Source organism: Pipistrellus kuhlii, unplaced genomic scaffold (assembly GCF_014108245.1).
Source record: "Pipistrellus kuhlii isolate mPipKuh1 unplaced genomic scaffold, mPipKuh1.p scaffold_m20_p_7, whole genome shotgun sequence".
Lineage (NCBI taxonomy): Eukaryota > Metazoa > Chordata > Mammalia > Chiroptera > Vespertilionidae > Pipistrellus > Pipistrellus kuhlii.
In genome coordinates this window covers 25,726,951-25,754,414 of record NW_023425573.1, presented here as the reverse complement: position 1 = coordinate 25,754,414, position 27,464 = coordinate 25,726,951, and the positions used below count along the sequence as shown (strand labels likewise).

Genomic DNA, 27,464 nt, shown 5'->3' with positions numbered 1-27,464 from the left:
ATAATACCACAAAAACATATATAGCTACTTAAAAGAAAATTAACTAAAATTAGAAACAATTAATTCAATTTATCGGTCACACTAGCCACATTTCAAGTGCTCAACAGTCACATGCAGCTACTAGCTGCAGTATTGAACAGTATAAATTAGAACATTTCCATTGCTGCAAAAAGTTCTATTGACATAAGGTAACCAAGTATATCAAGCAACTTATACAAGACAGCAAGACTCAGTTTGGCAATCGGAGGCAACTTGTCTAAAGTTCAAGGAAATTAGGAAAGAAACATGTCCAGATGAAAGTCTGGGAACTTGTGGGAAAGAGAAAATAGACAGAAGGTGGGCAATGAACAATGTCTAATATATTTTTATAAAAAGATATTAATCTGATCTGGCATGATTGCTCTTCAAAAAGTAAGACCACATGTAGAAATTGTCTGTTGTTATTATAAGGTAATTTTCTTTTATGAACTCACTAACTTCCTGTAGGACACTGGACAAGCCAAGTAACTTCTCTGAGCCTCAGTTTCCTCGTCTGTAAAACAAAAGGGATGAACTAGATCAGTTGTTTCTGACCTTTTAATCACAGCAGATTTTTTTATAAGTACATTTTAAAAGTGAATTTTTGCCCAACATCTGACACTTTGAAGTATTTTTATTAACTGCTTTGAAAATTAATTTTCTATCTTATTGTTATTGGGGTTTTTTTGTTTTGTTTTGTTTTTACCAAAAACATGTAACTTAGAGCTTCTGATCGGCAAGAAATGTCACAATGGTGGGCAGGCATCATTTGTATCAGTGAAGTAAGTTTACCTTTCGGTCTTACTGAAAACAATTTTACTACTTTCATTTACTGTTATAAAATATTTATAAATAATGTCAAATGCTCCATTGAAAGCCCTAGGGGTAGACCATCACATGTCAAGTACATGATCAAGTAGGACCTGTGCAGGTCCAAATTCTATGATTTCTATGACAATGAAATTATAAAGTTATGACCGTTGTCACCAGCACAAACTTGCCCAATCTGAAAAGTATCAGAGAAAGGAATGAGTGAATGGACTGGGAAGAAAGATTTCAAGGGTGACTGAAATATAGTGAACAAGGGACAAAAATTAAGAAAATGATATCATCACATAAAGATGTTGATCTTCCCTTTTCATTATTAAATAATCCAGGAAACAAGTGTAAAGCTAAAGTTAACAACAAGAGAATTGAGTGTGCTATATTGAATAGGGTGCTAGAAGGGCCCCAGGGAGGATGATTCCAGACATTTTCAAGTCTTCATTCACCTCCACTGAAGAGAAGGGCAGGCACAAATAATGACATACTAGAATCCTGGGAACTCTAATCCTATATAATAAAAGCCCAGGACCATAAGTGGAACAACCACTCGACCCGTCACCATGAGGTGCACTGACCACCTCTCAGTCCCTCCCCTCTTCCCCACAGGCTCCAATCGCAGCATGGGGGGTAGGGGGCCGGGAAGGGTGGCAGCAGGGCAGAACTGGGGACCGTGGAGTGGCGGCAGGCTGGTGGTGAATGGTGGTGAGCACCAGCGGCGAGAGGCAGTGAGCATCATGGGGCATCGGTGGTGAGCATTGTGGAGCGTTGCAGGGTGGGGAGTGTTGAGGAGTATCATGGGATGGTGGAGGTGAGCGTCACTGAGCTTAGCAGGGCAGCTGTGGAAAGTGATGTGGAGCATCAAGGAGAATCACAGGATAGGGAGCTTCTCAGAGCCTCCAGAAGAGTGTTGCGGAGCATCAGGGAGCATCACCAGGCAGTCAGTGATGGGGAGATAGGGAGGACTGCGTGATGTGACAGGGAGGGGAGCTTCACTGAGCGCTGCTGGGTGAAGGAGGCGAGCATCACAGAGCTTCATGGGGGAACGAGCATTGCATCACATCACAGGGCAGCAGTGGCAAGAGTCGTCGGGCATCATGGGGCATAGGACATGGCCCTGATCGCAGGCTAGGCCAGGGACCCTACTCATGCAAGATTTCATGCGCTGAGCCTCTAGTTTCCAGATAATAGCATAAAGAATGTTTATTATTATTTCCTTTTATTTAAATTTCTATGCCCAAAATTTTAAAGCTGCTACCAAGAAGGCTGACAGACATGCTATTCCTAAGTACTTTACTTATTCTATAAAATAAACTACTTGTAATATTAGAAAAATATTCTGAAACCCAAGTCCCCTACATCTGCTGATGTGTCAAAGAAAAACTAGGCAAGTAGGTAGAAGTGACTCCATAATTTAAAAATTTTTAAAGGGCAAAGGAGGAAGTGAAAAGAATAAACTGAAGAAAGTACTGGGCAAGCTTCAGTTATATTTCAATAACGAACAGAATTCATTACTATTATTTTAAGATTTCTTATAGTTCATCATGATTTTATATTTGTTTACCCTTCTAATAAATGTAAATTTAATAACAAAAAATCCTTTTAAAAATCCATCTCCCTTAAGCAGCTAAATAATGGAATTACCATATGACCCAATAATTCTACCCCTAGGTATGTGCACAAATAAATTGAAAACAAGGTACTCAGATAGTTACACAACAATGTTCATTACAGCACTACTCACTATTCCATACCAAAAGGTGGAAACAATTCATATGTCCATCAACATGGATGGATAAACAAAATGTGATACACACACACACACACACACACACACACACAGTATAATGGAATATTATTCAGCCATAAAAAAAAGCACTGAGAAAGAAAGGCTCTCTAATTCTTCCTCCAAAGTTAATAGAGCTTGATACCAAAATGACAATAGAAATAAACCATAGACCAATCTTACATTTTATATTTATTATAAATACTAAATAAATAATGATTATAATAAATTAAATAAGCCAGACACAAAAGGAGACATATTATATGATTCCACTTATTATGAAATATTGAGAACAAATTTCTAAAGAGATAGTAGATTAGTGTTTATCAAGGTTAGGGTAGGTGAAATAAAGAGTTACTGCTTAATGAGTTTTGTTTAGGGTGATGAGAAAGTGTTGAAATAGTAATAGCAGTGTAATAGTTGCACAGCATTAATGTAATTAATGCAATTTAATTGAATATATAAAAATGACAAAATTTGTAGTATATATATATATTTACCACACACACACAAATTAAACCCACATGAGTTTCTGCTTGTTACAGAGCCTGTAGGACAGGGAAGTTTGATAAACAATAGTTATTGCTTCCACAGAGGGGGACCCAGGGGCAGAAGAGAACATGTAGGCCCCTGGACTCCCACAGTCCCTTAAAGAAACTCTTAGAATAGAGGGGTTTCTTTGAGGATCTAACTAGATGCCAAAGACTCTATACTACAAAACTATATTCGCAGTCAAGCTCCTGTCATGAGCTTCAACTTGCGTTTTCTTTTTCTTTTTTTCTTTTTTTAATATATTTTATTGATTTTTTTACAGAGAGGAAGGGAGAGGGATAGAGAGCTAGAAACATCGATGAGAGAGAAACATCGACAAGCTGCCTCCTGCACACCCCCTTCTGGGAATGTGCCTGCAACCAAGGTACATGCCTTTGACCGGAATTGAACCTGGTACCCTTCAGTCCACAGGCTGATGCTCTATCCACTAAGCCAAACCGGTTTCGGCCAACTTGCATTTTCAAAAACATATGATTACCTCAGACTTAATGTATCTGAAAGTTCTTAGTAATAAAATATAAAAGTAGAAATTAGTTACTTAAAATAACTAAATAATAAAAATAATAAGTTCTTTTATAAATTAGGCAGATCACTACCTAGCATTATAAAAATGAGGTGTAAATTGAAAAAAGTTATAATCACAGATGCACAGGAAATTAAACAACTGAAAAAATGTCAACAACTCTAATATATGAGAATTAGAGGCCAAGTGCACAAAATTTGTGCATGGGAGGGAGGTTGTCCCTCAGCCCATCCGGCACCCTCTCCAATCTGAGACCCCTTGAGGGATGTCCGACCACCCGTTTAGATAGGTTTGGGCCTAAATGGGCGGTTGGAATCCCTCTCACAATCCAGGACTGCAGGCTCCCAACCGCTCGCCTGCCTCTGCCTGATTGCCCCTAACCACTTCTGCCTGCCAACCTGATCACTCCCTAACCATTCTACTGCCAGCCTGATCGATGCCTAATTGTTCCCTGGCCAGCCCGATGGCCCCTAACTGCCCTCCCCTGTTGGCCTGGTCACCCCTAACTGCCCTCCCCTGCCAGTCTCGTTGCCCCTAACTGACTTCCCCTGCTGGCCATCTTGTGATGGCCATCTTGTGTCCACATGGGGGCAGGCATCTTTGACCACTTGGGTGTGTCCATCTTGTGCCTTGGAGTAACAGTCAATTTGCATGTTATTCTTTTACTAGATAGGATATGTGGTTCAAATATATGATTTCCTAGAAAATATAAATTATCAAGATTAATGCAAGAGAAAAAATTTTCTACAGAAACCAATAATCATTAAAAATGGAAAAAGTTGCTAGCTAAAGAAAGCCCTAGCCCATGTTTCAAGCACAAGTTTTGTAAATGCTTCGATCACTGAGAACAGCTGGTCATTCTTGATGCTATTTCAATTGTTTCAAAACATCGAGAAAGGCTCCCCAATTCTCCCTTCAAAGTTAATAGAGCTTGATACCAAAACCACAATAGAAATAAACCACAGACCAATCTCACACTTTGTATTGTAAATACAAAAATCATTAATAATTAGCAAACAGAACTGTTATAAAATATGTTACATACCAAAACTAAATGAGGGTCATGATCATATGAGGGATGCAAGAATTATTCAATGTTACATGTCATCATGTAAACAAGCCAAAGGGAATAAAAGCATTTTGAAAGAAGTTCAAAACGCACTTAAAAATTTTTTCAATATCCAGTTCTAATAGGAACTTTTAGTAAAAAAGAAAGAGAAAACTAGGTTAACTTGATCTCAAGCCAACAACTAGCCTTGTTCTTGAGGGTTTAATAGTAGAAGCATTCCCATTAAAGTCCGGAAGAAAACAATTACCACTATTATGTAATACATTTCTTAAAGCAATGGCCAATGGAGTGATATAATAAGCACACAATTAGAAAGGAAGGAGCAAAAATCAATGTTTGCAGATCAAATTATTTTATAACTAGAAAATCAAAATAACCAACTGAAAAATTATTAGAAATACTAAGAGCACTCATTAAATTTAAAAAATTTACAAGAACAACCACAATAGCTTTTTTTATATCTCAACAAAGACCTATGAGAAAATGCTAGAAAAAAATATCCTTTCAACTTAATAACAAGAAAAACACAAAATACTCAAGTTTTTTCTAGTAAAAAATGGGCAAGACAATGCAATAGATAAACCACTACACATATTAAGAAGTTCTAAGAGGTTATAATTCACAAAGTGACTAGTTTTGATAAATGAAGATGTACATAGACCAGACTAGAGCCAAAACAGCAAAATAGGGCACAAGAGTCCCCAAAAAAGATTGCACAATTGGTTAAAAGAATTTAGGCAAGAGATTTTAGTCTGTAATTTAGCATTCATTCCTAAACAAGGAAGGAAGTACCAATCCAATAACCACTTAAAATTAAGGAAATGAAGTGGTGAATATCCTAACAGTAAAGAATGATTAAAACATATATTAAAGTCCTGTTCAGTATGAACTATCCCTCTTAAACCAGTGGTTCTCCAAGTGTGGTTTGAGACCCTGTCAAAGGATCAGTCCACAGGTCAAAACTCTTTTCATAATACCATGTTTCCCCGAAAATAAGACATCCTCCAAAAATAAAACTTACTTACAGGTTTCCTTCTGAGTGAAATATAAGGCATCCCCCAAAAATAAGGCCCCCCTAGGCTCTGTCTCAGAATGAAAATTAATTTATCATAAACTGGTCGCTAGGGCCATTGGTAAACATGAGAGATTTGGTCCACTGATTCTGAAAGAAATGGAGTCACAAGAAATTCACCAGGAAATTCAAGAATTGGATTGTTATGATGATGTTCCAGAAGATGGTGACATGATTATCATTGAATAAATGAGTAAATTCTTGATACTGTAGGATTCACAGTTTGTCTGGTTTGTGTTGACAACTACCGTACTACCGTACCATATACAGGTAATAAATTTCCTTTATTTTCATTAACCAATAAATGTGTACCATATTCTTCTTCATGGAAAAATAAGTCATTCCCCTGAAAATAAGACCTAGTGCATCTTTGGGAGCAAAAATTAATATAAGACACTGTCTTATTTTCGGGGAAACAGGGTAATAGTAAGACATTATTTCTTCTTTTCTCTTTCATTCACGCATGAGTATAAAGTAGTGATCAGCCAACTAAACTGACCAGTAGGCCAAATCTAGCCAAGTCCACTCAATTCCATATTTCCTACAGTGGCTTTTAGGCTACAACAGTTGAGTAGTGGTGACAGAGAAGTCTCTGTCACTGGCCCACAATGCTGGAAATATTTATTACTTGGCCCTTTACAGAATACCTTTGCTAATCCTTACTTGAATGACTAATAGAATGTGCATTTATGTATCCTGGTGTTTTCTAGAGTTTTCTAAGATATTAAATTTAAAGGATAAACAAGAACATTTTAGAAGTTAATTCCCTTTTGGGGAGGGTGACCTCAGTATTTCAACTGTGATTGCATCTACTAACCTGATTAGGGCATGGTCACCAAGATTCAGAGGTCAAAACTGTTCTTAAAATTCTGATGATGAGCCAAAACCAGTTTGGCTCAGTGGTAGAGCGTCGGTCTACCAACTGAAGGGTCTCGCGTTCGATTCCGGTCAGGGGCATGTGCATTGGTTGCGGGCACATCCCCAGTAGCGGGTGTGCAAGAGGCATCTGGTCGATGTTTCTCTCTCATCGACATTTCTAGCTCTCTATCTCTCTCCCTTCCTCTCTGTAAAAAATCAATAAAATATATTTAATTAAAAAAAAATTCTGATGATGAAATACACAGAGCACTAATATTACATGACCAAGCTGTATCACTTGGACATGATGATTTTTATCCTTTGGAGTTACAAACCAGGCAGTCATTATCCACTCATTTTGATAGAAAGAAAATTTATCAGGATTGCCCCCAGACTTTTGCTGACAAAAACACGACTGCCTAGAAAGTGGTAAAAGCTCAGCATTGGGAGGCTGTGAGACTGGCCCTACAAAAGGGGCCCAGGTGTTTGGCCCACTGTCTCGAAGAGGCTAAGGACAATGCAGATGTTATGTTGTCTTCCTAGGAAAAATTATTGTGTAGGTCTGAGATGCCCAGGGAAATTTTTCTTTTCATGCAACAACAGGAACTTACTGCAGACAGCTGGAGCAATTACTCACTTACCAGAGAAACTAGTAGTTACCTTAAAAATATGAATGTTTCCTGGGCAAATAGGAATATATAATTCATACACATGCTCTATGTAACATTTGCTTTAGGAAAAGAAACGTGATATTAAAACAAAAGTAAGCAAATAAAAAAAAAAACACTCTTTTAAACTTAAGTGTAAGTGTAAAACAAGATAAATAATCCATTTGCAGTTACAACACAAAGCAAAGAACCTTTCTAGAAATCTAAGGAAATGTTCATAAGGTTATGGTTTGTTTCAATAACAAATTTCAAAACCTTAAATGGTGCAAAAAGTACTAACATCTTAACTGTAACCAGATTTTATATTATCCAGACAAGAAAATCTGGTTAAAATATCTTTAAAAAAATCATGATTTTTAAAAGAGCAAATTGCAATTTTCCTAAATATCAAGAGGGCAAGAAATGAGAAACAGCCATGTGGTTTCACAAACTCTCTATTTAGAGGCTAGCAAAAAGGAGAAATTTGTACCAGATACTGAGGGAAGAATTAAAGCTGTTCCCTCAGTCAGGGCTAGTAAGGAAGCAATATAAATAACAGTAGGATAGGAAGACCATAAAAAGAGTAAAGGAAAAACATGCATGCAGTGGACTTGTAAAGCATCAGATGTATTTATTTGTAAGAGAAAAGGAGGGAAATTACAATAGAGGACAAATCAAGAGCACATTTACACAAACAAAGGGCAAAGTGAATTATTGGTATCCACCCTGGGCATCAATCTGCCATCACTTCCATCCATCAGTATCTCCTTGCCCTTATATTGGTACCAATCACTAGTGAGAAATTAAGGCATCTTATCCCTTCACCTCAGAGCCCAGAAGAAAAAGGGCTACTAAGGTCTGCCAAGTCCAATCATCAGAACTCCATTTCTACAAATTATTTTTGGGCCAAATAGTTAAATTTTAAAGTGCTCCTTTGCCTGACTTTGGACTACAAATATCTCTCTCCCTTGGTGATCTTAATGATGAAGGATTTTGCTTGTTAGGGTGCTAGTTATTTCCCTCTTCTTCTCGTATAAAAGACATAACTCACAGTACTGACGCCATTATGATAATATACATTCACTCTCAAGAAGAGGGTCACAGTATCCAACTGTTTTTAAAGGAAGAAAAAAAGAAACAACAGAAGAAAATTGGCTGGGCCCTGAACAGTGAAACCACTAATTAAGTCATAAAACAAAAAGAAACTGGGTGCCCTCAGGTCACCACACCTGATAGGGCAGTGAGAAAGTAACAGCTTCTTCATTTAAAAATAATAATAAAAGAATTTTAAACTTGGAAAGTTAAGAGATACATGCTTTTAGAAGATGTTCAATGTCCCAGGTCACTAGTTAGCAGTGGAGAACCAGCCTGAAATCACCCCCAGCTTTATCCCAGAACTCAATGAGCCGTGCTCACCAGTCCCTATCACAGGGTGTCTGCTGAATATCCTCCTTAAGTAATCTTCTGGCATTCTTCTAGTCTTTAATGGGGACTGTGCCAGAAACTTCTTCCTCATAACAAAAAAAAACTAATAATCTAGGCAACCTAGCCAAGTTAATCTTTTCCATTTCATAATATACATAAAATTCAATTTGGCTGGAAAATATCCACCCTGCATTTAAAATCTCTTAGAAATCTATACATTGAAATATTCCAATTTTCATTACTATTTTCCCTTACACTTCCCAGTGTGTGGTCAGGTAGAGCCCTTGGTCATAGCTCCTTGCCATGTGTTTGCAATTGCTGTCCTCTGCATTCAGAGGACTCATGGCTTAGGTTTTGATCAGAGAAAACAAAACTGGCTTTTTTAAAAGGCTTAAAATCAAAAGACACTTTGTAAATGTGATTTAAAAAGGAGTCATATATTAAACCTGACAAGCATGAAGGCCTTACAAACTGAGAGACTAAAGTAACCACATAGGGTGGTCTGAGCATAAAACTTCCTAACTAAAACTAGGTCACAATGGATAGTGATGTCCTAGGCTGGAGCCTTCTTGACAAAAATCAATCTTTAATTTTAAAATTGTCCACTGACTTTGTGCATCTAAAATAAAATACCTTTTTCAGTCTTTTGAGGAAACTCCATACTGTTCTCCACAATGGTTGCACCAGTCTGCATTTCCACCAGCAGTGCACAAGGATTCCTTTTTCTCCGCAACCTCGCCAACACTTGTCATTTGTTGATTTGTTGATGTTGGCCATTCTGACAGGTGTGAAATGGTACCTCACTGTTGTTTTGATTTGCATCTCTTGGATAATTAGTGACTTTGAGCATGTTTTCATGTGCCTCTTGGCCTTCCTTCTGTCTTCTTTTGAAAATATTCTATTTAGGTCCATTGCCCATTTTTTAATTGGATCATTCACTTTCCTTTTATTTAGTTGTATAAGTTGTCTATAGATGTTGGAGATTAAACCTTTATCAGTGATAACATTTGCAAATATGTTCTCCCATACAGTGGGCTTTCTTGTTGTTTTGTTGATGGTTTCTTTTGCTGTAAAAAAGCTTTTTATTTTGATGTAGTTCCATTTGTTTATTTTCTCTTTAGCTTCCATTAGTAATCCCACTCCTAGGAATATATCCCAAGAAACTAGAAACACCAATCAGAAAGGATATATGCACCCCTATGTTCATAGCAGCACAATCTATAATAGCTAGAATTTGGAAACAGCCTAGGTGCCCGTAAGCAGATGATTGGATCAAAAAACTATGGTATATCTACACAATGGAAAACTATGCTGCCATAAAAAAGAAGAAATTCTCATCATTTGCAGCAACCTGGATAGAATTGGAGAACATCATGCTGAGTGAAATAAGCCAGTCAATGAAAGAGAAATACCACATGACCTCACTCATTTATGGATAATAAAGAACATTATAAACTGATGAACCAAAAGATAGATATAGAGACAGTAAAGCAACAAGCAGACTGTCAAATTACAGCGGGAAGGGTAAGGAGATCTGGGGGAGATAAGAGATCAACCGAAGGACTTGTATATATGCATATAAGTACAACCAATGGACACAAAACTCTGGGGAGGGAGGATATATATGGGAGGGGGGGTAATGTTAAAATATGTACGCAGGTAATAATTTAATTAAAAAAATAAAAATAGTCGAAACTGGTTTGGCTCAGTGGTAGAGCATTGATCGGTCTGCAGACTGAAAGGTCCCAGGTTCGATTCTGGTCAAGGGTTTCGGGCACATCCCCGGTGGGGAGTGTGCAAGAGGCAGCTGGTCGATGTTTCTCTCTCCTTGACGTTTCTAGCTCTCTATCCCTCTCTCCTCCTCTCTGTAAAAAATCAATAAAATATATATTTTTTTAAAAAAAAATAAAAATTAAAAAAGTAAATAAATAAAATAAAATAAAATACCTTTTAAATGTCAGAATAATCTTGTTTTCCATACCCCAGAATCCCTCATTGTTACCTTGTACCTCCACATACACTCTCTGTGCAATAAATGTTAATTATCCTGTACTCACCAATGTAAAAGAAGTATGTGAATGTTCCCTTGCTTTTTATCCAATCTCAGAGGTTTTCCAGCTTTGCTTTCTTCCTCCCCTTTAATCTACCACCAACAAATTTCATGTAACCTTCCTAATGTCTCCTCCTTTGATTATCATGTATGAAATAAGCTGCAAAACTGCCATTCTCCAGAGCATTTTCTTTTATATCCTAACTAAAAGACCGGTATACAGCCGAAACCGGTTTGGCTCAATGGATAGAGCGTCAGCTTGGGGACTGAAGGGTCCCGGGTTTGATTCCGGTCAAGGGCATGTACGTTGGTTGCGGGCATATCCCCAGTAGGGGGTGTGCAAGAGGCAGCTGATCGATGACTCTCATCGATGTTTCTATCTCTCTCCCTTCCTCTCTGTACAAAATCAATAAAATATATTTTAAAAATAAAAATTAAATAAATAAATAAATGCCCAGTATACAAAACTCATGCACAGGTGGAGTCCCTAAGCCTGGCCAGCGATCAGAGCTGATTAGGTTCCCCACCTCTTCTTTCCCTCGCCACCATGCCAGCCACTACCCACCCCCCGGCTCCCGTACTAGCCTGGGGCCCAGCCCCGATCAGGCAATTGGGACCTGCTGGCTGGGAGAAGGGACCAGGAGGTTGGCCAAAAGGCCCCAATCAGACAATCAGGGCCTGCCTATGGGGGGTATTGGGAGAGGAGAAGGAGCCAACCACCACCGCAGTGAGCAGGCGATGGGCCAATTGGGGCCTGCTGGCCAGGGGAAGGAACAAGGGGAGGGACCCAGGAGGTTGGCCACCAGCCCTGAGGAGGGATCCAGCCCTCGACCCCCAAGGAAAAGGAGAGAGAGAAAAAGAAACATCAATGATGAAAGAATCACCGATCAGCTGTCTCCTGCACAGCCCAACTTGGGACCAGGCCACAACCCAGGCTATGTGCCCTTGACCAGAATCGAACCCAGGACCTTCCAGTCTGCAGTCGGACATTCTATCCACTGAGCCAAACCAACTAGGGTCAGGTATTTTCTCAACTGCTTCCCAGAGATTGTCATCAGTTTGGCTTAAATAAGACTTTTCCTCAGGCTGGATGTTCTTTCGTCTACATAAAAATAACCTCCTTATAAAATTTAAAGTGGTCCATTTCCACCACCAATTACATAAATACTTTTCAAAAGTATTGAGTTAAAGAAAAATACAGGATAAAATGAAGTGCTTTTAGTAAGGACTTTAAATATCAGTTTAATTCTATTCATATCAACCATAAGGTAGGGTTGACCTAATCACAGGAAATTTCAGGTTAGCTATCAACACAAACTCAAAACCTATTAGGAAATGACAACAGTAATTACTGACCAAACAAACCACCAATGTGGCATTGCTGTAACCAGCAGCTGTAAATTTACCTCCTTTCCTAAAAGCTGATACAGGTCAGAAATTGGGAAGATACCAAATGTGTTGTTTGATTAATTCTGGAGCACAGAGAGAATTCCAATACCTAACATGATTAATTTACTAAAATAGAATGTCAAATAGCAGCCCAGAACTCACCTTTTTCATGAACAGAAACTGAGAGTTTCTTAATATCATCAACCAGAACATTTTGTGTGTTGCCTCGTCCATCTTCTGAGTCGCTGTCATCAAACTGAGCCTCTATAATGACATCAGGACTGTCTTTATGGCCTTTCAGGGACTGTTGAAGATGGCTTCCACAGATTTCCTCAGGGAGATCTGATTCATAGGCACCTTCTGTTTCTTTGTCACTGCTCTCTGGTTTAATTACCTGAATAAAATGGAAAAGTTCTGCTAAATCAAAGAAAGAAAGGGCAAGAGCAGATTTTTTTCTTTGTCTTTCCTAAGGAAAAATTGCATACTGGTATTCAAAAGCTCCAACACTGGACACTCACCATGTAGTTTGAAAAAGGTTCTTTATTTTCTGACATATAAGATGACCTTATTGGAGATGATCATCCAGCAGTGCCAGGTTGGCACTTCAGCTCTGCAAGATGCCCAAGGGGAATGCCACATTCACCTCTCATTTTTCTAATGTACATTTTCATCCCCTCTCTCCTAAAGGCCCCAAATACAAGAAGTACCAAGCTGCTTCATAAGGATCCATCACATGGATCAATAAGTAGGTTGCATAATGATAAAGAACTCAAAATAGCATGTAACTGCATTCCCAGAAAAGCCACAAGAATATAACATGGAAAAAAAAAAAAAAAGTGTGAACAAGAGTTTACAAAATGTTTTCATATAAAACATAAACCTTTAATTCACCATTCTGAGGCCTGAAATCAGTATAGAAAGCACACAGCTGATGGTCATTTCTATTAGCAATAAAAATGAAACATTACACAATGTCAAATATCTATATTAATAATAGAGGAATATGCAAATTGTCCAGGATGCCATCACAGTAACAGTAACAACCATACAGCAGGCTGTGTGGGGCAACCAGGCTAGCAGGGGGGTTAGTGAGTGATGACCAAATGACTGAACAGCAGGCTCTGTGAGGCGACCAGGCTGGCAGGTGGGCAGTTGGAGGCAACCAGGCCAGTGGGGATAGTCAGTTAGGGGCGATCAGGAAGGCAAGCAGATGAGCAGTTAGGAGCCAGTGGTTCCGGATCTTGAGAGGGATGTGCAACGGCCGATTTAGGCCCAATATCAGGCCTAAACCAACAGTCAGACATCCCCTGAGGGGTCACAGATTGGAGAGGTTGCAGGATAAGTTGAGGGGAGCTCCCCATGCAAGAATTTCACGCAACGGGCCTCTAGTTTTCAATAAAATGGCAGAAATTAATAAATAAATCAAGTCACTCAAAATTGTGCAACTAAAATATAAATTAGTATGTTGCACTTTAAAAGTATTTTCATTCTATTCTGTTATCTCAGTACACAAGAATAGAACAGTCTAGTGGTTGAGCGTTGACTTATGAACCAGGAGATCACAGTTCGATTACCAGTGAGGGCACATGCCTGGATTGAGGGCTTGATCCCCAGTGTGGGGTGTGCAGGAGGCAACCAACCTATGATTCTCTCTCATCATTGATGTTTCTATCTCTCTCTCCCTCTCCTTTCCTCTCTGAAATCAATAATAATATATTTTAAAAGAATAGAACTAATGTTGGGAGGCATAGATCATCATAAGATCACAGGATACAAAAGGTATTATAAAATTATTCTATATTGATTAAGAGTAAGGATTGTGGGATTCCTTACAGAAATGGCTAATTCAAGTGCAGAACAGAAAATAAACAAGATTATCCTGGACCATAGTGTCATAATTGGAAAATAAGAAAGCTATCAAAGATTCTCTGTGGTCATTCTTAAAAAATTCGAAGCATTTATTCTACACTTCCTATATCTCAAGTTAACCAAATAGTTGATGAGGTAAATTGGTTCTTCACAGAGAGTTTGAGCTAATTATCTGTAACACTTTCAACAATAAAGATAAAATTAAAAAAAAAAAAAGAAAAGAAAAGAAAGGCATTCAATACTACCATTTTACCTATTCAAATAATGGATTCAGGATATGATCATCAATGGTCACTAAAAACAATAAGTCATAAGCTGATGGGGATGGAGTTTTATAACAGACTAGAAGTCCAGTGCACAAAATTCATGCACTTAGGGGAGGGGAGATCCCTAAGCCTGGACTGCGCCCTCTCGCAATCCACAAGCCCTCAAGGATGTCTGACTAACGGCTTATGCCTGCTCCTGCAGACCTAAGCTGGCAGTCATACATCCTTAGTATTGCTGTGGAAGAAGGAGAAGCTCGCTGTGACTGAGTCCAGCTCAGGGCTTTTGGCTGAAGGGCGGCATTCCCCCTGTGGGAGTGCACTGACCACCAGGGGGAAGCTCCAGCATTGAGTGTCTGCCCCTGGGTGGTCAGTGTGTATTACAGCAACCAGTCATTCTGCCATTCAGTCTATTTGCATATTAGCCTTTTATTATATAGGATGGATCAGAGTGGCAATACCTGAACCCACTAATCAATATAAATATTTTAAAAAGAGAAATAACCCAAGTGCTTCCTCATGTACCATTATAGGAAGTACATACAACTAACTATGAAACACTTTTTCCCCCAAAAGTTGAATTTGAATGTGATTTGATAAAGGGAACAGAGTAACACATTAAACAACACCAGGGCAAAGATCCTTTTACACTTAACCCCTAGATAACTGCATCTGGTTTTATGGCTTTACATCTCTATTATGTCATTAATTCCCTAAATTAAATGCCTAACCTCAACCTTTTCCTTTAATTCCAGACATATCCAACTGGAGGCCCGGTGCACAAATACTGCCCTCCCCTACTGGCCTGGTCCTCCCAACTACTCTCCCCTGCAGGCCTGGTCTCCCCTAACTGCTCTCCCCTACAGGCCTGGGTCTCTCTCAACACCCATTCCCTGCAGGCTTGGTCACCTCCAACTTCCCTCCTCTGCCAGCTTGGTCACCCCTAACTGCCCTCCCTCAATCCAGGCATGTGCCCTGAATGGTAATTGAATTGTGATCTCCTGGTTCATAAGTCAACACTCAGCCCAGCCTGCACCCTCTCCTATCTCGGACCCCATCGGGATCGGGTCTAAACGGGCAGTCGGACATCCCTTTCACAATCCAGGACTGCTGACTCCCATCTGTTCGCCTGCCTGCCTGCCTGATTGTCCCTATCCACTTCTGCCTGCCAGCCTGATCACCTTCTAACCATTTCCCTGTCAGCCTGATAACCCTTTAACCACTCCCCTGCCAGCCTGATTGATGCCTAACTGCTCCCCTACTAGCCTGTTTGCCCCCAACTTCCCTCCTCTGCCAGCCTGGTCACCCCTGCCCTCCCCTGCAGGCTTGATCGGCCCCAACTGCCCTCCCTTGCAGGCCTGGTCCCTCTTAACTGCCCTCCCCTGCTGGCCTGATTACCCACAACTGCCCTCTCTTGAAGGCCTGGTCCCTCCCAACAGCCTTCCCCTGCTGGCCATCTTGTGGTGGCCATCTTGTGTCCATATGGGAGCAGGATCTTTGATCACGTGGGGGCAGCCATCTTGTGTGTTGGAGTGATGATCAATCTGCATATTACTCTTTTATTAGATAGGATAGAGGTCTGGTGCATGGGTGGGGGCTGGCTGGTTTGCCCGGAAGTGTGTCCCGGATCAGGGTGGGGGTTCCCTTGGGGCATGGGGTAGCCTGGTGGTGGTTTGCAGGCCAGCCACGCCCCCTGGTAACCCAAGCAGAGGCCCAGGTATCTGGAATTTATGAATCTTCTACAATTGAAACTTTGTAGCCTGGATCAGAGCCAAGCCTTCTGCTCGCTCTGTGGCAGCAGTCATTTCTGTTTTATAACTGAAACTTTGTAGCCTTAAGTGGAGGACTGGGCCAGCCAGGGTGTGCGGAAAGCTTGGCTTCCTCAATCGCTGGGGAAATCCAAGCCTCCTCCTACTCTTTGTGGCTGTAGCCATCTTGGTTGGGTTTATTTGCATATTTGCTCCTGATTGGCTGGTGGGTGTGGCTTGTGGGTGTAACAGAGTGGTGGTTAATTTGCATGTTACTCTTTTATTATATAGCATTCCCTACTAAACCTTCATTTGGATGCCAGTTGGAACTTCAAACAATAGAGCTCACTCATCTCCCAGCATTCTATCTCTCCACCAATGGCACCAAACTGTGACATTATCCTTTGCTCTCCCTCTCATGCCCCACATCCAATCCATCAGCAGAGCCCATTGGTCCTTCCTTTATAATGTATCTTCTTGACATTTCCACTGTTACTACACAAATCCAGGCAACCTTTAGCTCCTTACTGAATTACTGAAAAAACTGGCCTCCTAGTTTCCATTTTGGACTAAAGTAGAGTGATCCTTTTAAAACATAAATCAGATCATATTCTTCTCCCAAAAGCTCCCCAACATCCTTCTATCACCATGTCATAAGGCCTTATCAAATCTGGCCCATATCTATCTTTTTCATTTTCATTTTCTACTTCTTCCTTTGCAAATTATATTCCAACTAGAGGGCCGGTGCATGAAATTCATGAAGGAAGGGGGGTGTTCCCTTAGCCTGGCCTTCAACCTCTGCAGTTTGGTTGAGGGATGTCCACCTGCCAGTTTAGGACAGCTCCCTCTCACAGTCCAGGACCCCTTGGTCCTTACCGTTCCCCTGCTCACTGCTCCTTATTGCTAGGCTCACTTCTCCTTAGCACTGCTTCTGAGGTGGGAGAGGCTCCCACCACTGCTACAGTGCTCACCCACCATGAACCTGGCTTCTGGCTGAGTGACGCTCCCTCTGTGAAAGCGCATTGACCACCAGGGGACAGCTCCTGCATTGAGTGTCTGCCCCCTGGTGGTCAGTATACATCATAGGGACCAGCAATTCTGGTGGTTCTGCAAAAATGGTCACTTAGGCTTTTATTATGTAGATCCTAGAAATTTTTTTTTATAATTCTAGAATACTGAAACCTTCCATCTTGAGGTTTTCACATTTGCTATTCCATCTAGAAAACTCTTTGCCCAGTTATTCTAGGGCTCACTCTCTTTATTTTGTTCAGGTCTCTGCTCAAGTCTCCTCCTCTCAGAAAGGCCTTCCCTGATCACATTAATTGAAACAGCATCATCTTGCTGTCATTATTCTATCCTCTCACCCTGCTCTATTTTCCATCACTGTACTTATCACTACTTGAGAATTACATACTTATTTACTTTCTATCTCTCAAATAGAATTTAGGTTTTATGAGCACAGAGACTATCTATTTTACTAACTGCTGAATTTCAAGAGTTGAGAACAGCATTGAGTAACAACTCAAATATATATTGATTGATTGAATGAATGTACTAATTAGGAAATGACTTATTCAGAGTCCATCTTCCCCGATAAACTGTAAACTCCATGAAGTAACCATGGTTAGGGCTGACACAGTGTGTATTCAAGTCTCACTTGAATAAAGAACCAGAGATAGTACACTGAATCTAACATTTCCATATATTGGTCTATCCATCTCATAAGACCTATCAAATGCCTTGGATTTTCTATAACCCAGAATCCATCACATAGTCTTTCCAGTTCCTCCCCATACCATTACCCTCACCTGTCCACGGTAAATAAATTCTCCCACTTTTAAAGTCTCAAAGCAATTTATTTATACCTCTTCTATGGCACTTCTCAATTTCTTCACTATATTAGTATTATCTATGTATATGATTTACCTCACCTGTTAAGACTATATGCTCATCAATTATATCTTATACATCTTTGTATATTTTCTACAGCAACTTGCATAATCAATCTAGGTACTCAGTATCTGATGAATAAACAGATGAATAAATGGGTATAACAATGAAGAAAAAAATATAAAAGATCATCAGGATGCAAAAGAGCTTTCAAAACAGTTTCTAGATATAAGAGTATGAGGATTAGAAATTAGGAACCAAATTTTCCTGGGATATGTAAAGGAAGAAGCTTTCTCTTGTAAGACTAACCTCGAAAAAGTTGTAAAATCTAGTTCAGTGGTTCTCTACTTTGCAGTTTAGCAGATCCCTAAATCTGAGAATCAGATGAAAGCTATAAGCCTTCCCCCACAGAAAAATGCATATCTACAAATAGAGAGAAAATACTCTGTAAGAATGTAGAAGTAAGGAGAGTAAAAGGTCTAGTGATAAAAGCTACTAGTTCAGGTTGATCAATATTTTAGAAAGCTCTGGGCTCAGAGAAAGAGGAGTGAGGCCTATGGAGAATGGATACCTTACTAATCTGGTTAATTGAGGACTAAAATTCCTCTGGTTTTCTCTACAACCCTGAGACAGCGTGGCAGCTGACTGCACTTATTATTCCAAGTTGCATGCTGCAACTAAGATTATAGTTCTACCCTCGAGAGTTAGTCTAGTCTCTGGAGTACAGGACAGAAATGGGTTTGTGAAAGAGGAAGACTTAAACCAGCTGTAAAAGAAACATTCTTTAAAAAGTGTAAGAAATGAATAAAGTTAACTACCAAGTAGCAAGAGCCAGCTAAAGTGATATGCTTGTCAGCATGATACTGCATTCTTCCCCATTAACCACTATGTCTAGAGACCAGGAGTCATCAGTTAATCATCGCAGTTGAAACTTAGCACCATATGAACCAACTATAAATACATATGCAACTAAGTAAAATTGGAAGCCATTTAAATAAATGCATTTTTCTAAAATAACTCGAGCTTCATACCTAAGCTATAATGCCAATTTCAATATAAAAATCAAAATAACTATAAAGTTCACCATTACCCAATTTAAAAACAACAGTTTTAGCAAGAAAAATGCCTAGATAAAGAAGAGAAGGTATAGAGCTGAGCATAACTTGCAGGGACATTTCCTGATTCCTACAAAATCTTGAAGTAGCAATCTATCCCTTAGAAAGGGAAAGAGAAACTTCTACATTGAACTGTAAATTAAATCAACTGCAAATAGCTACTGAAATTTACCAAAATCAAGAATCTGGCTACTTCAAAACTATTTGATATTGATTAGATTTTCTTCCCCTTCCTTTTAAAAATTAATATATTAATGTATTAAAAAAACTGGACAGCCACAGAAAGGATCCTTATAACCAAACAATTCCAATGAAATCCTAAATAAAAATGCTAAACAGCATTTCCATCACACATGACTTATTCAAATTCCAAACATGAAACATTTCATAGTTTCGCCACTTACTGACAGAGAAAAGCCCTTCCTCGAACATAAACGTTATCTTTGAAGAGTGCTATTTTAAATCTTATTTAAAAAAAAAAAAAAAAAAAAAAAAAAAAAAAGCAAGTCTGTATTAGCACTGGAAAATTCTATTCCAGCAAATAAATTATATTACATTCCCCAGTGCTATCAACTGGGTATAACAGAGGTTTTCCAGAAGATTTACATATACCTGTCCACACTTCTACTGACAGGACTGTTTAGTTGAGCAATGTTGATTGAAGACTTTGTGCATCCCATCCCTTTACCTGAGCATCTGGTTCAGTCCCAATCATGTCAAAGTCCATCTAGGAGCTGCGTTTCATTTCTTGGCTACTTTGGCCAGGCTTAAGTGACAGCACTCACATGCCACACGTTTGAACAAACTTTCAAATCCCTTAATGGCACACTTGGGACAAAGTATAATACACTGTTTAGGAAATAACTTGGAGCCAAGAAAAGCAATTGATATTTCCACAGGGAGTTCCTGACAAGGCTTGCCAATAGCTTCTTTCATTATAAAATATGACCATAAACACTATCATTTTTAAAGACATATTACATAGGTTCTTAAAGGCATATCTGTTATTGAGAACTTTGTTTGCTTAAGGTAGTTCATCCGAAAGTACCTTTATTTAGTTAATAGGAACAGAACAAACTATCTCCATTCTTCCAGTTACTCAAAAATCCCATTATCCTTCTATGTCAATTAATCTCTCTCTCTCTCTCTCTCTCTCTCTCTCTCTCTCTCTCTCTCTCTCAAACACACACACACACACACACACACACACACACACACACACACCACTACCACATTTGTCAGCTCATCCTGTCAACTCTACATCACTGACACCATGGCCACCACCCTGGTGCATCATACCTCTCACCTGGATATAGATAATAGCCTTCTACTTTTGCCCCCTTCAGTCTATTCCCAATAGAGCAGCCAGAGTGAGCCTATGAAACATAAGTCATATCAGGTCAATACTCTAATTCCTCCAAGTCTTTCCACCTCCATCAGAGCTAAAACCCAACTCCTAATTGATACACAGGCCCTACCTAATCTATATAGTCCAACCCCACAAAACCTCTGACCTCACTTCCAACTGTTCTACAGCTCAGCCTCTTTGCTGTCCCTTGAACACATTAGGCACACATCTTGTTCCCCAAGATCTCCACAAGGATAGCTCCCTCACTTCCTTCAATTCTTTTTTTTTTTTTAATATATTTTATTGATTTTGTACAGAGAGGAAGGGAGAGATAGAGAGTTAGAAACATCGATGAGAGAGTCATCGATCAGCTGCCTCCTGCACACCCCCCACCGGGGATATGCCCGCAACCAAGGTACATGCCCTCGACCGGAATTGAACCCGGGACCTTTCAGTCCCCAAGCTGACGCTCTATCCATTGAGCCAAACCGGTCCCGGCTTCCTTCAATTCTTACACAAAGTCACCTTCTCAGAGAAGTCTTCTTTGGTCATCCTATTAAAAATCTCAATCACATCCCTAAAATTCTTATGTCTTCCTTACTTTATTTTTTTTAATATATTTTATTGATTTTTTACAGAGAGGAAGAGAGAGGGATAGAGAGGTAGAAACATCCATGAGAGAGAATCATAGACCAGCTGCCTCTGGCACTCCCCCTACTGGGGATGTGCCCGCAACCAAGGTGCATGCCCTTGACCGGAATCAAACCTGGGATCTTTCAGTCCGCAGGCCGATGTTCTATCCACTGAGCAAACCTGTTTTGGCCCTTACTTTATTTTTTCTTTTACTTTAGTACTTATCACTCACTATTGAGCATGCTAATCATTATATTTTATTTATATTATTATGTCTTTCCCAGTGATTTGCAAGCTCCATGAAGACAGAGCTTGCATATTTTCTCACTGTTCTATCCCAACACTGAACATAGAACCCAGCACAATGTCTTCTAGACAATTCCATCATAATTTGCTACTATCTCATTAAACTCAAAGTATCAAAAACCATCCTAGTCCTTCCCCTCAAATCTATTCCCTTTCTGTTTTCTTCTGCCACAGGGAAGGGGAATACTCCAGTTGGCAGCTGTTCCATTCACCCTGGAACTCTGAAATGAAGATAATACAAAACAAAACTCTAAAAGATCTTGATGGGCAAGGAGCATGAGTAAGAATTAAGCCATGTCATTCCACAGTATGACCTTACTACCATACAACTGTCCATCAATTTAGACACTTCAAAGGAATGTTTATTAAACCACAAACATTTTATGTCAACATTTTACATCAATATTTTATGTCTGCTGTGAGTATATATTGTCAGTGATAAATTCAAGAGCAGGAAATCATAAAATTGAATTATTATGTGATCTTGGTCAAACTATGACTCTCAGTCCTCATTTCAAAGAAGAGTAATAGTAATATCTGCCATTTCTTGAGAACTTATTAGGTGCTAACATTGTTATCAGAACTTTATCTACATTGACTCATTCCTTATAATAAGCATGAATTTCATCAAACTATCTCCATGGAGTTAAGAAGGAATTAATTAATTTTCTAGCAAATAATTCTGAAATGTTAATTGTGAGTTTCCCTGCACAAATAAGCTACTTAAACTTAAATGATCCATTCCTTATTTTAGACATTTCAATTTGAATTACGAAGATATGAAAGCATGTTTAAAGCAACAGAAAACCTGAAGTATTTGATCCCAGAACTGGCAATAATAAAGAAGAAAAGATGATTGTTAAAAATAGATTTGTATATATAATAATTTGGGAAAAATCTGATCATCAGAGTAGATACACCTTACCAACCATACTGCTGAGGGTGGAGGCTCCAAAGACCTTGCTCTGCCCATCATTAAGTACCTTCCAAGTCTTTTTTGGGCCTGCCACCTAGGCCAAGAAACCAAACAGTTCTAAGAAATCCTAATTCCACTAGAATTAAGAATAATCCAAAATGATAGTGTTATATAAGAGATTGGATTAAATATAATCTAATATGATGGGTGCATATTTAAAGAACTTGGAAGACAAAACTTTAAAACAATCATTTGAAGGAAAAGGTAGTTGTCAAAGGAAACAATTTACTACACTAGACCAATTTCATGTGACCATAAGAAGGTTTGGAACAGTCAACTGAAAACCAGAGATTAAATGTGCACTTTGATTTTTCCTATTGTTTGTTTAATTTAGAATAAGAGTAGTTACTCCTATCAGTACTTCCTGTATTCTTCCAAACTCGTTATTTTTTTTCTTTCTGTGCCAAGCTCTTCCAAAATACCCATCCATATTTCTATTATTCCCTTGCCAAAATATTATTAATCATTAAATAAAAATGTTTTCTTAGTAACTGTATATTAGACACGTTAGAAAATATAGAATAACTGTCCCTGCTTCTATACCCTCCTTAATTCACGTATAGCCTTTGCTCTGTCGTAATTTAAATAAAGGAATCCTGCCTCAAGAGAAATTTAGACTTAGCTAACAAAGTGCTTGATTGATTTATTCACCCTATATCCTGTCAGTACAATGCAGATACTCAACACATACCTGGGGGATAAATGAATAGCATTATTTTCCAGTGAGTATCAATTATTAAATCAGTTCTAGGCGCGCTCTCTCTCTCTCTCTCTCTCTCTCTCTCTCTCTCTCTCTCTCTCTCTCTCTCTCTCTCTCTCTCTCTCTCTCTCCATATATATATATATGGCTAATACCAGGTATGCTAAGTGTCCAATCTGACCAGTCGCTATGATGTGCACTGACCAGGGGGCAGATGCTCAACACAAGAGCTACCACTTACAGAGAAATGGCACTATGGATCTGGTGCCAACAAAGCAACACTCAGCTTCCCCCAAGTGGGACACAGGCCCTGCCACCACCCTGAGCAACAGCCCACCAAATTGCATCAGATGCCACCAAGACCCCATGGTGTAAAATTCGGCCCACAGCCCAGCCCAGAAACAGTGGCTGTGGGCACTAATACGTCACGTAGCATTGCCCAGCTTCCTCTCCCTAGCAACCAGTCTCCTTGGAATTTCTTCAGTCCAGAAACACGACTTGCTTTACAGCCAGGAGGAAACATTTTACACTTTAACCAGATGTCTATGAAGCATTTTCCTGTGCCTTATCTCATTTGATCCTCACAGAAGTCCTGGAGTAGGTAGATAGGAGACTCAGTGGAATTCTATTTTCTTTTCATTAGCAGGAAACAGAGATTTAGAAAGCTTAGAAACTTGACCCAACTGAAAAGAAGTAAGAAATGGTGAACCTTGAAAATGACTTCAGGTTTTATCATGCAGAATTTTATCATGCAGAATATAATCAAATACTGCTGCAGTTAATATTTTACCCTTTGTTTTCCCTGTGTGATCTACAATAATAATCTGCTTTGTGTTGATATTTACTGCTGTGTTGCTGACAATTACCTGAAAGAGAACTTGGGATGCTTTACTGAGCTGGAAAAAGTTTAGCTAAATCAGAAAGCAGGTCTAATTAAGCAAGTTTATCTATATACATAAAGCTCTCCCTGGCACCAATCACACATGTGTTTCAATTGGTCATTGTGGATTGTGAATTTGGATGACACTTCTATTATAGAGAAAGCGTGAATAGTGATATTAAAATATTCCTTCTAATTAATTTCCTTTCAATGTGTACGAATTTGTGCACCGAGTCACTAGTCTTACTATATTTTTAAATATTCAGACAAAAGAATATAGAAGCTTGGTTCTAATGATTAGAAATTTCACTTGAAATTCACCCTAACTCTTTAGCTAGTCAGCTTTTCTTTCACACTTCTCTTTTCCTGATTGAGTGTTGGCCTCCTTCACTGATTTTCTCATGATCACTCACTATGGTTGCATCAACTAAACTGCTCACCCTAGCTCCTAATCAAGCAGAATAGGCATATTTAAATAGCTTTGGCTCCTCCTATAGGAGGCCTTAACTTTTTTTTTTTAATATATATTTATTGATTTTTCACAGAGAGGAAGGGAGAGAGATAGAGAGCTAGAAACGTCGATGAAAGAGAAACATCGACCAGCTGCCTTTTGCACACCCCCTACCGGGGATGTGCCCACAACCAATGTACATGCCCTTGACAGGAATCGAACCCGGGACCTTTCAGTCCGCAGACCAATGTTCTACCACTGAGCCAAACCGGTTTCGGCGGGGAGGCCTTAGCTTTTAACCCACCTCCCAGATGTGAGATTCCAGAGCTGAATTCCCAAATTTCCTTTATGTAACTAGAAAAGGCCCAGAATTCTGATCTTAGAGTTGGTCTTCTGCTATGGTTCTTGCTCCTAGTACTGCTCTAGCCAATACTAGGGCAGGGATCAAATCTTACCCTTATCTCCCAGCCCAGTGGTTGCATTTACTAGTCTGTTTGTAATAAGACAATACAACATATCTGAAATTAGAAACCTATCCCAAAGCCCCAGAAGGACCCATCTCCTACATGACAACTGCCTGTTTTCTGAATATCTGTGCAACATGCCCCATGAATGAGGGATCTGCTGTCAACAAGTCAGGATGGCATCTGGGTCTACAACCCATTTGACTCTGTACCTTGTCCAGCTCTTTATTTTTTTTTTAACATTTTTTTTTTTTTTTTTTACTGATTTCAGAGAGGAAGAGAGAGATCAAAACGTCAATGGTGGGAGTGAATCACTGATCAGCTGCCTACCACACACCCCCTACTGGGGATTGTGCCAGAATCGAACCCATGACCCTTCAGTCCAAAGGCCAATGCTCTATCCACTGATCCAAACTGGTCAGAGCAAGCTTTTAATCTGAATTGGGTCAGTCCTCTCAGTATCTAATCCACCAACTACAGCAAGTATCTGGTAAGGTTGTGACATTCCCAACACATGCCTCCATAACACTATGAGAAGCCATCATATCTCTCTGGTCTTAAGATACAAGCACTAGAATTCTAATTTTTTTTCTAAACTATTATTTCCTAAAACTAATACTAGGCCTTTGGTCATTTGAATTAATAGTCATCTTCTTTACCCATGATGGCAACTTAAAATATTAGCTAACTTTTTATTTATGCTGATTTTTAAGATACCTAACAATATCTATCTACAGATCAAGTAACTTTCTTCTTTATATCTCGACTAATAAGCAGCAATAGGACCACGAAATAAGATGTGAATCTGAATCCCAATTCTAATGCTGCCTATTTCCCTAAATAAGTAAGATGTTTAAGCTAAACCCCAAGGTTCTCATTCACAAAACTGAGACAGAGATAACAACAAACTAAGAATGGTGTGAGGCACTAAATACAGTTCCTGGTACATAGTAAGCACTAAAAAGTTAGTAATCAGTAGCAATACCTACAGATTTACAATGCTTATTTGTAAAGTATTAAGAGAAGGGTCCAGCCAGAGTGACTCAGTTGACTGAGTAATGACCTATCCACAACGGTTTGATTCCCTGTCAGGGAATACACCTGGATTACAGGTTTGATCCCCCGTCTGGAAGCAACCAATAGATATCTCTCTCACTCTATTTCTATTTCTATCTCTATCTCTATCTCTCTCCCGCCCTCCCCCTCTCTCTTTTTCCCTCTCTCTCTCTCCCTCCTTCTCTCTTTCTTCCTCTCCCTAAGCATGCCCTCAAGTGAGGATTAAAGAAAATGAAGTATCAAGATAAGGAAAACAGTAAGATACACTTTCTTAGTTAATAAAATAAAATAAAATAAAATAAAATAAAATAAAATAAAGGGCAAGGTTGTTTAACAATGATGGGAGATTAACTTGATGGAAAAAAGAAAAGAAAAGGACAAGGGAAAAGAATGGAAGAGGGAGGATGAAGATCAAATAAATGGCAAATCTAAGATTTTACAAACCAAAGTACACTATTCTGTCTGTGAGCTTCTGGCAAAGAGGCCAAGGATGCTGATCTTCCTGAAGGGCAGGATCTAGAGAACAGTTAGGAAACCCCTGCTCTTGCCAGTGTCTAGGAGACTTGGTTGAGGGGCAGCAGCACTTAGCCAATGGCATGGCAGAAAGAGGGAGCTTTATTCCATCTGCTCCTCCTCAAAGGGGGAACTTTCATAATCATCTCTTGCCAAATCATTCTCAGCCCCATTCTCCTCCTAAAACAAAACAATTTTTCTCTCCTTCTCCATTCCCATCCGTCAAACCTTAGTTCAAATGTAATCTCCTCTATATGGACCTTCCCCAACTCACTCAAGAATTTCATGCTTCCATAACAACATGTATCTCTCTTTCTATCCTGCAAACCATACTACAATTGTTCCCATCCCCTTTCCATCCAGCCTAAGAGCTCCTTAAGAGCAAAGCATATAATCTATTGGAGTTTGTACCTTCAATATCTAACACAAAGCAAGATGGGTGGAAGATGAGAAGCCCCTGGTACTCTGCACTGCTGCAAGCAGAAACATCAGAATCATGGCTCCTAACTATTTGGACAACATGCCCCAACCCCCTGTTTTAAAAACCTGAGGAAAGCCACAGATGCTCAGCCTAGAAGAATATATACACATGCACTTGCTCAAACACACACACACACACACACACACACACACACACACACACACACATATAAGCGAAGAGTCCAAGGATTCTGGATTCTACTCCCTGGTTCTGTCAAAAATTCCAAGTTCTCAGAGAAGGCAATTTCTCAACTGACAAAGTGAAAATAAACTATCATTTGCCCTTCAATTATCCTTCATTAGATTACTGTAACAAAAAATATACATAAATACTAAAAATGTAGAATAATCCTGAAATTAAAATTATTATATACAAGCAAATTGTTTTTTATATTGGTTCACAGCTTGATACTTTTACAGCTATTTTACAAAAAAAAAAAATAATAATAATACATGCTGTGAAATAAATTGACTATTTACTACAATAGCTAAACGAACTGTTGTTTTTTTCCAAAACCTCAAAGGCCCTGTAGTTTACATACCCAAGAGGGATGAGCACAA

At 39.2% G+C, this 27,464-nt stretch overlaps 1 protein-coding gene across 8 annotated transcripts in view; it reads right to left on the bottom strand.

The window, feature by feature from the left end:
• DIS3L2 (DIS3 like 3'-5' exoribonuclease 2) overlaps positions 1 to 27,464 on the bottom strand; it is a 279,142-nt gene that overhangs the window by 199,391 nt on the left and 52,287 nt on the right. For 6 of the 8 annotated variants that reach the window (XM_036420607.2, XM_036420600.2, XM_036420601.2 and 3 more), the window contains 2 exons: positions 12,374 to 12,605; positions 470 to 532 (listed from right to left, as the gene is read on the bottom strand). In XM_036420607.2, coding sequence (XP_036276500.1) covers positions 470 to 532; positions 12,374 to 12,605 — 295 coding nt within the window. The remainder of the gene's footprint in view (positions 1 to 469; positions 533 to 12,373; positions 12,606 to 27,464) is intronic. The other 2 variants (XM_045575690.1, XM_036420606.2) reach the window with 2 other exon arrangements.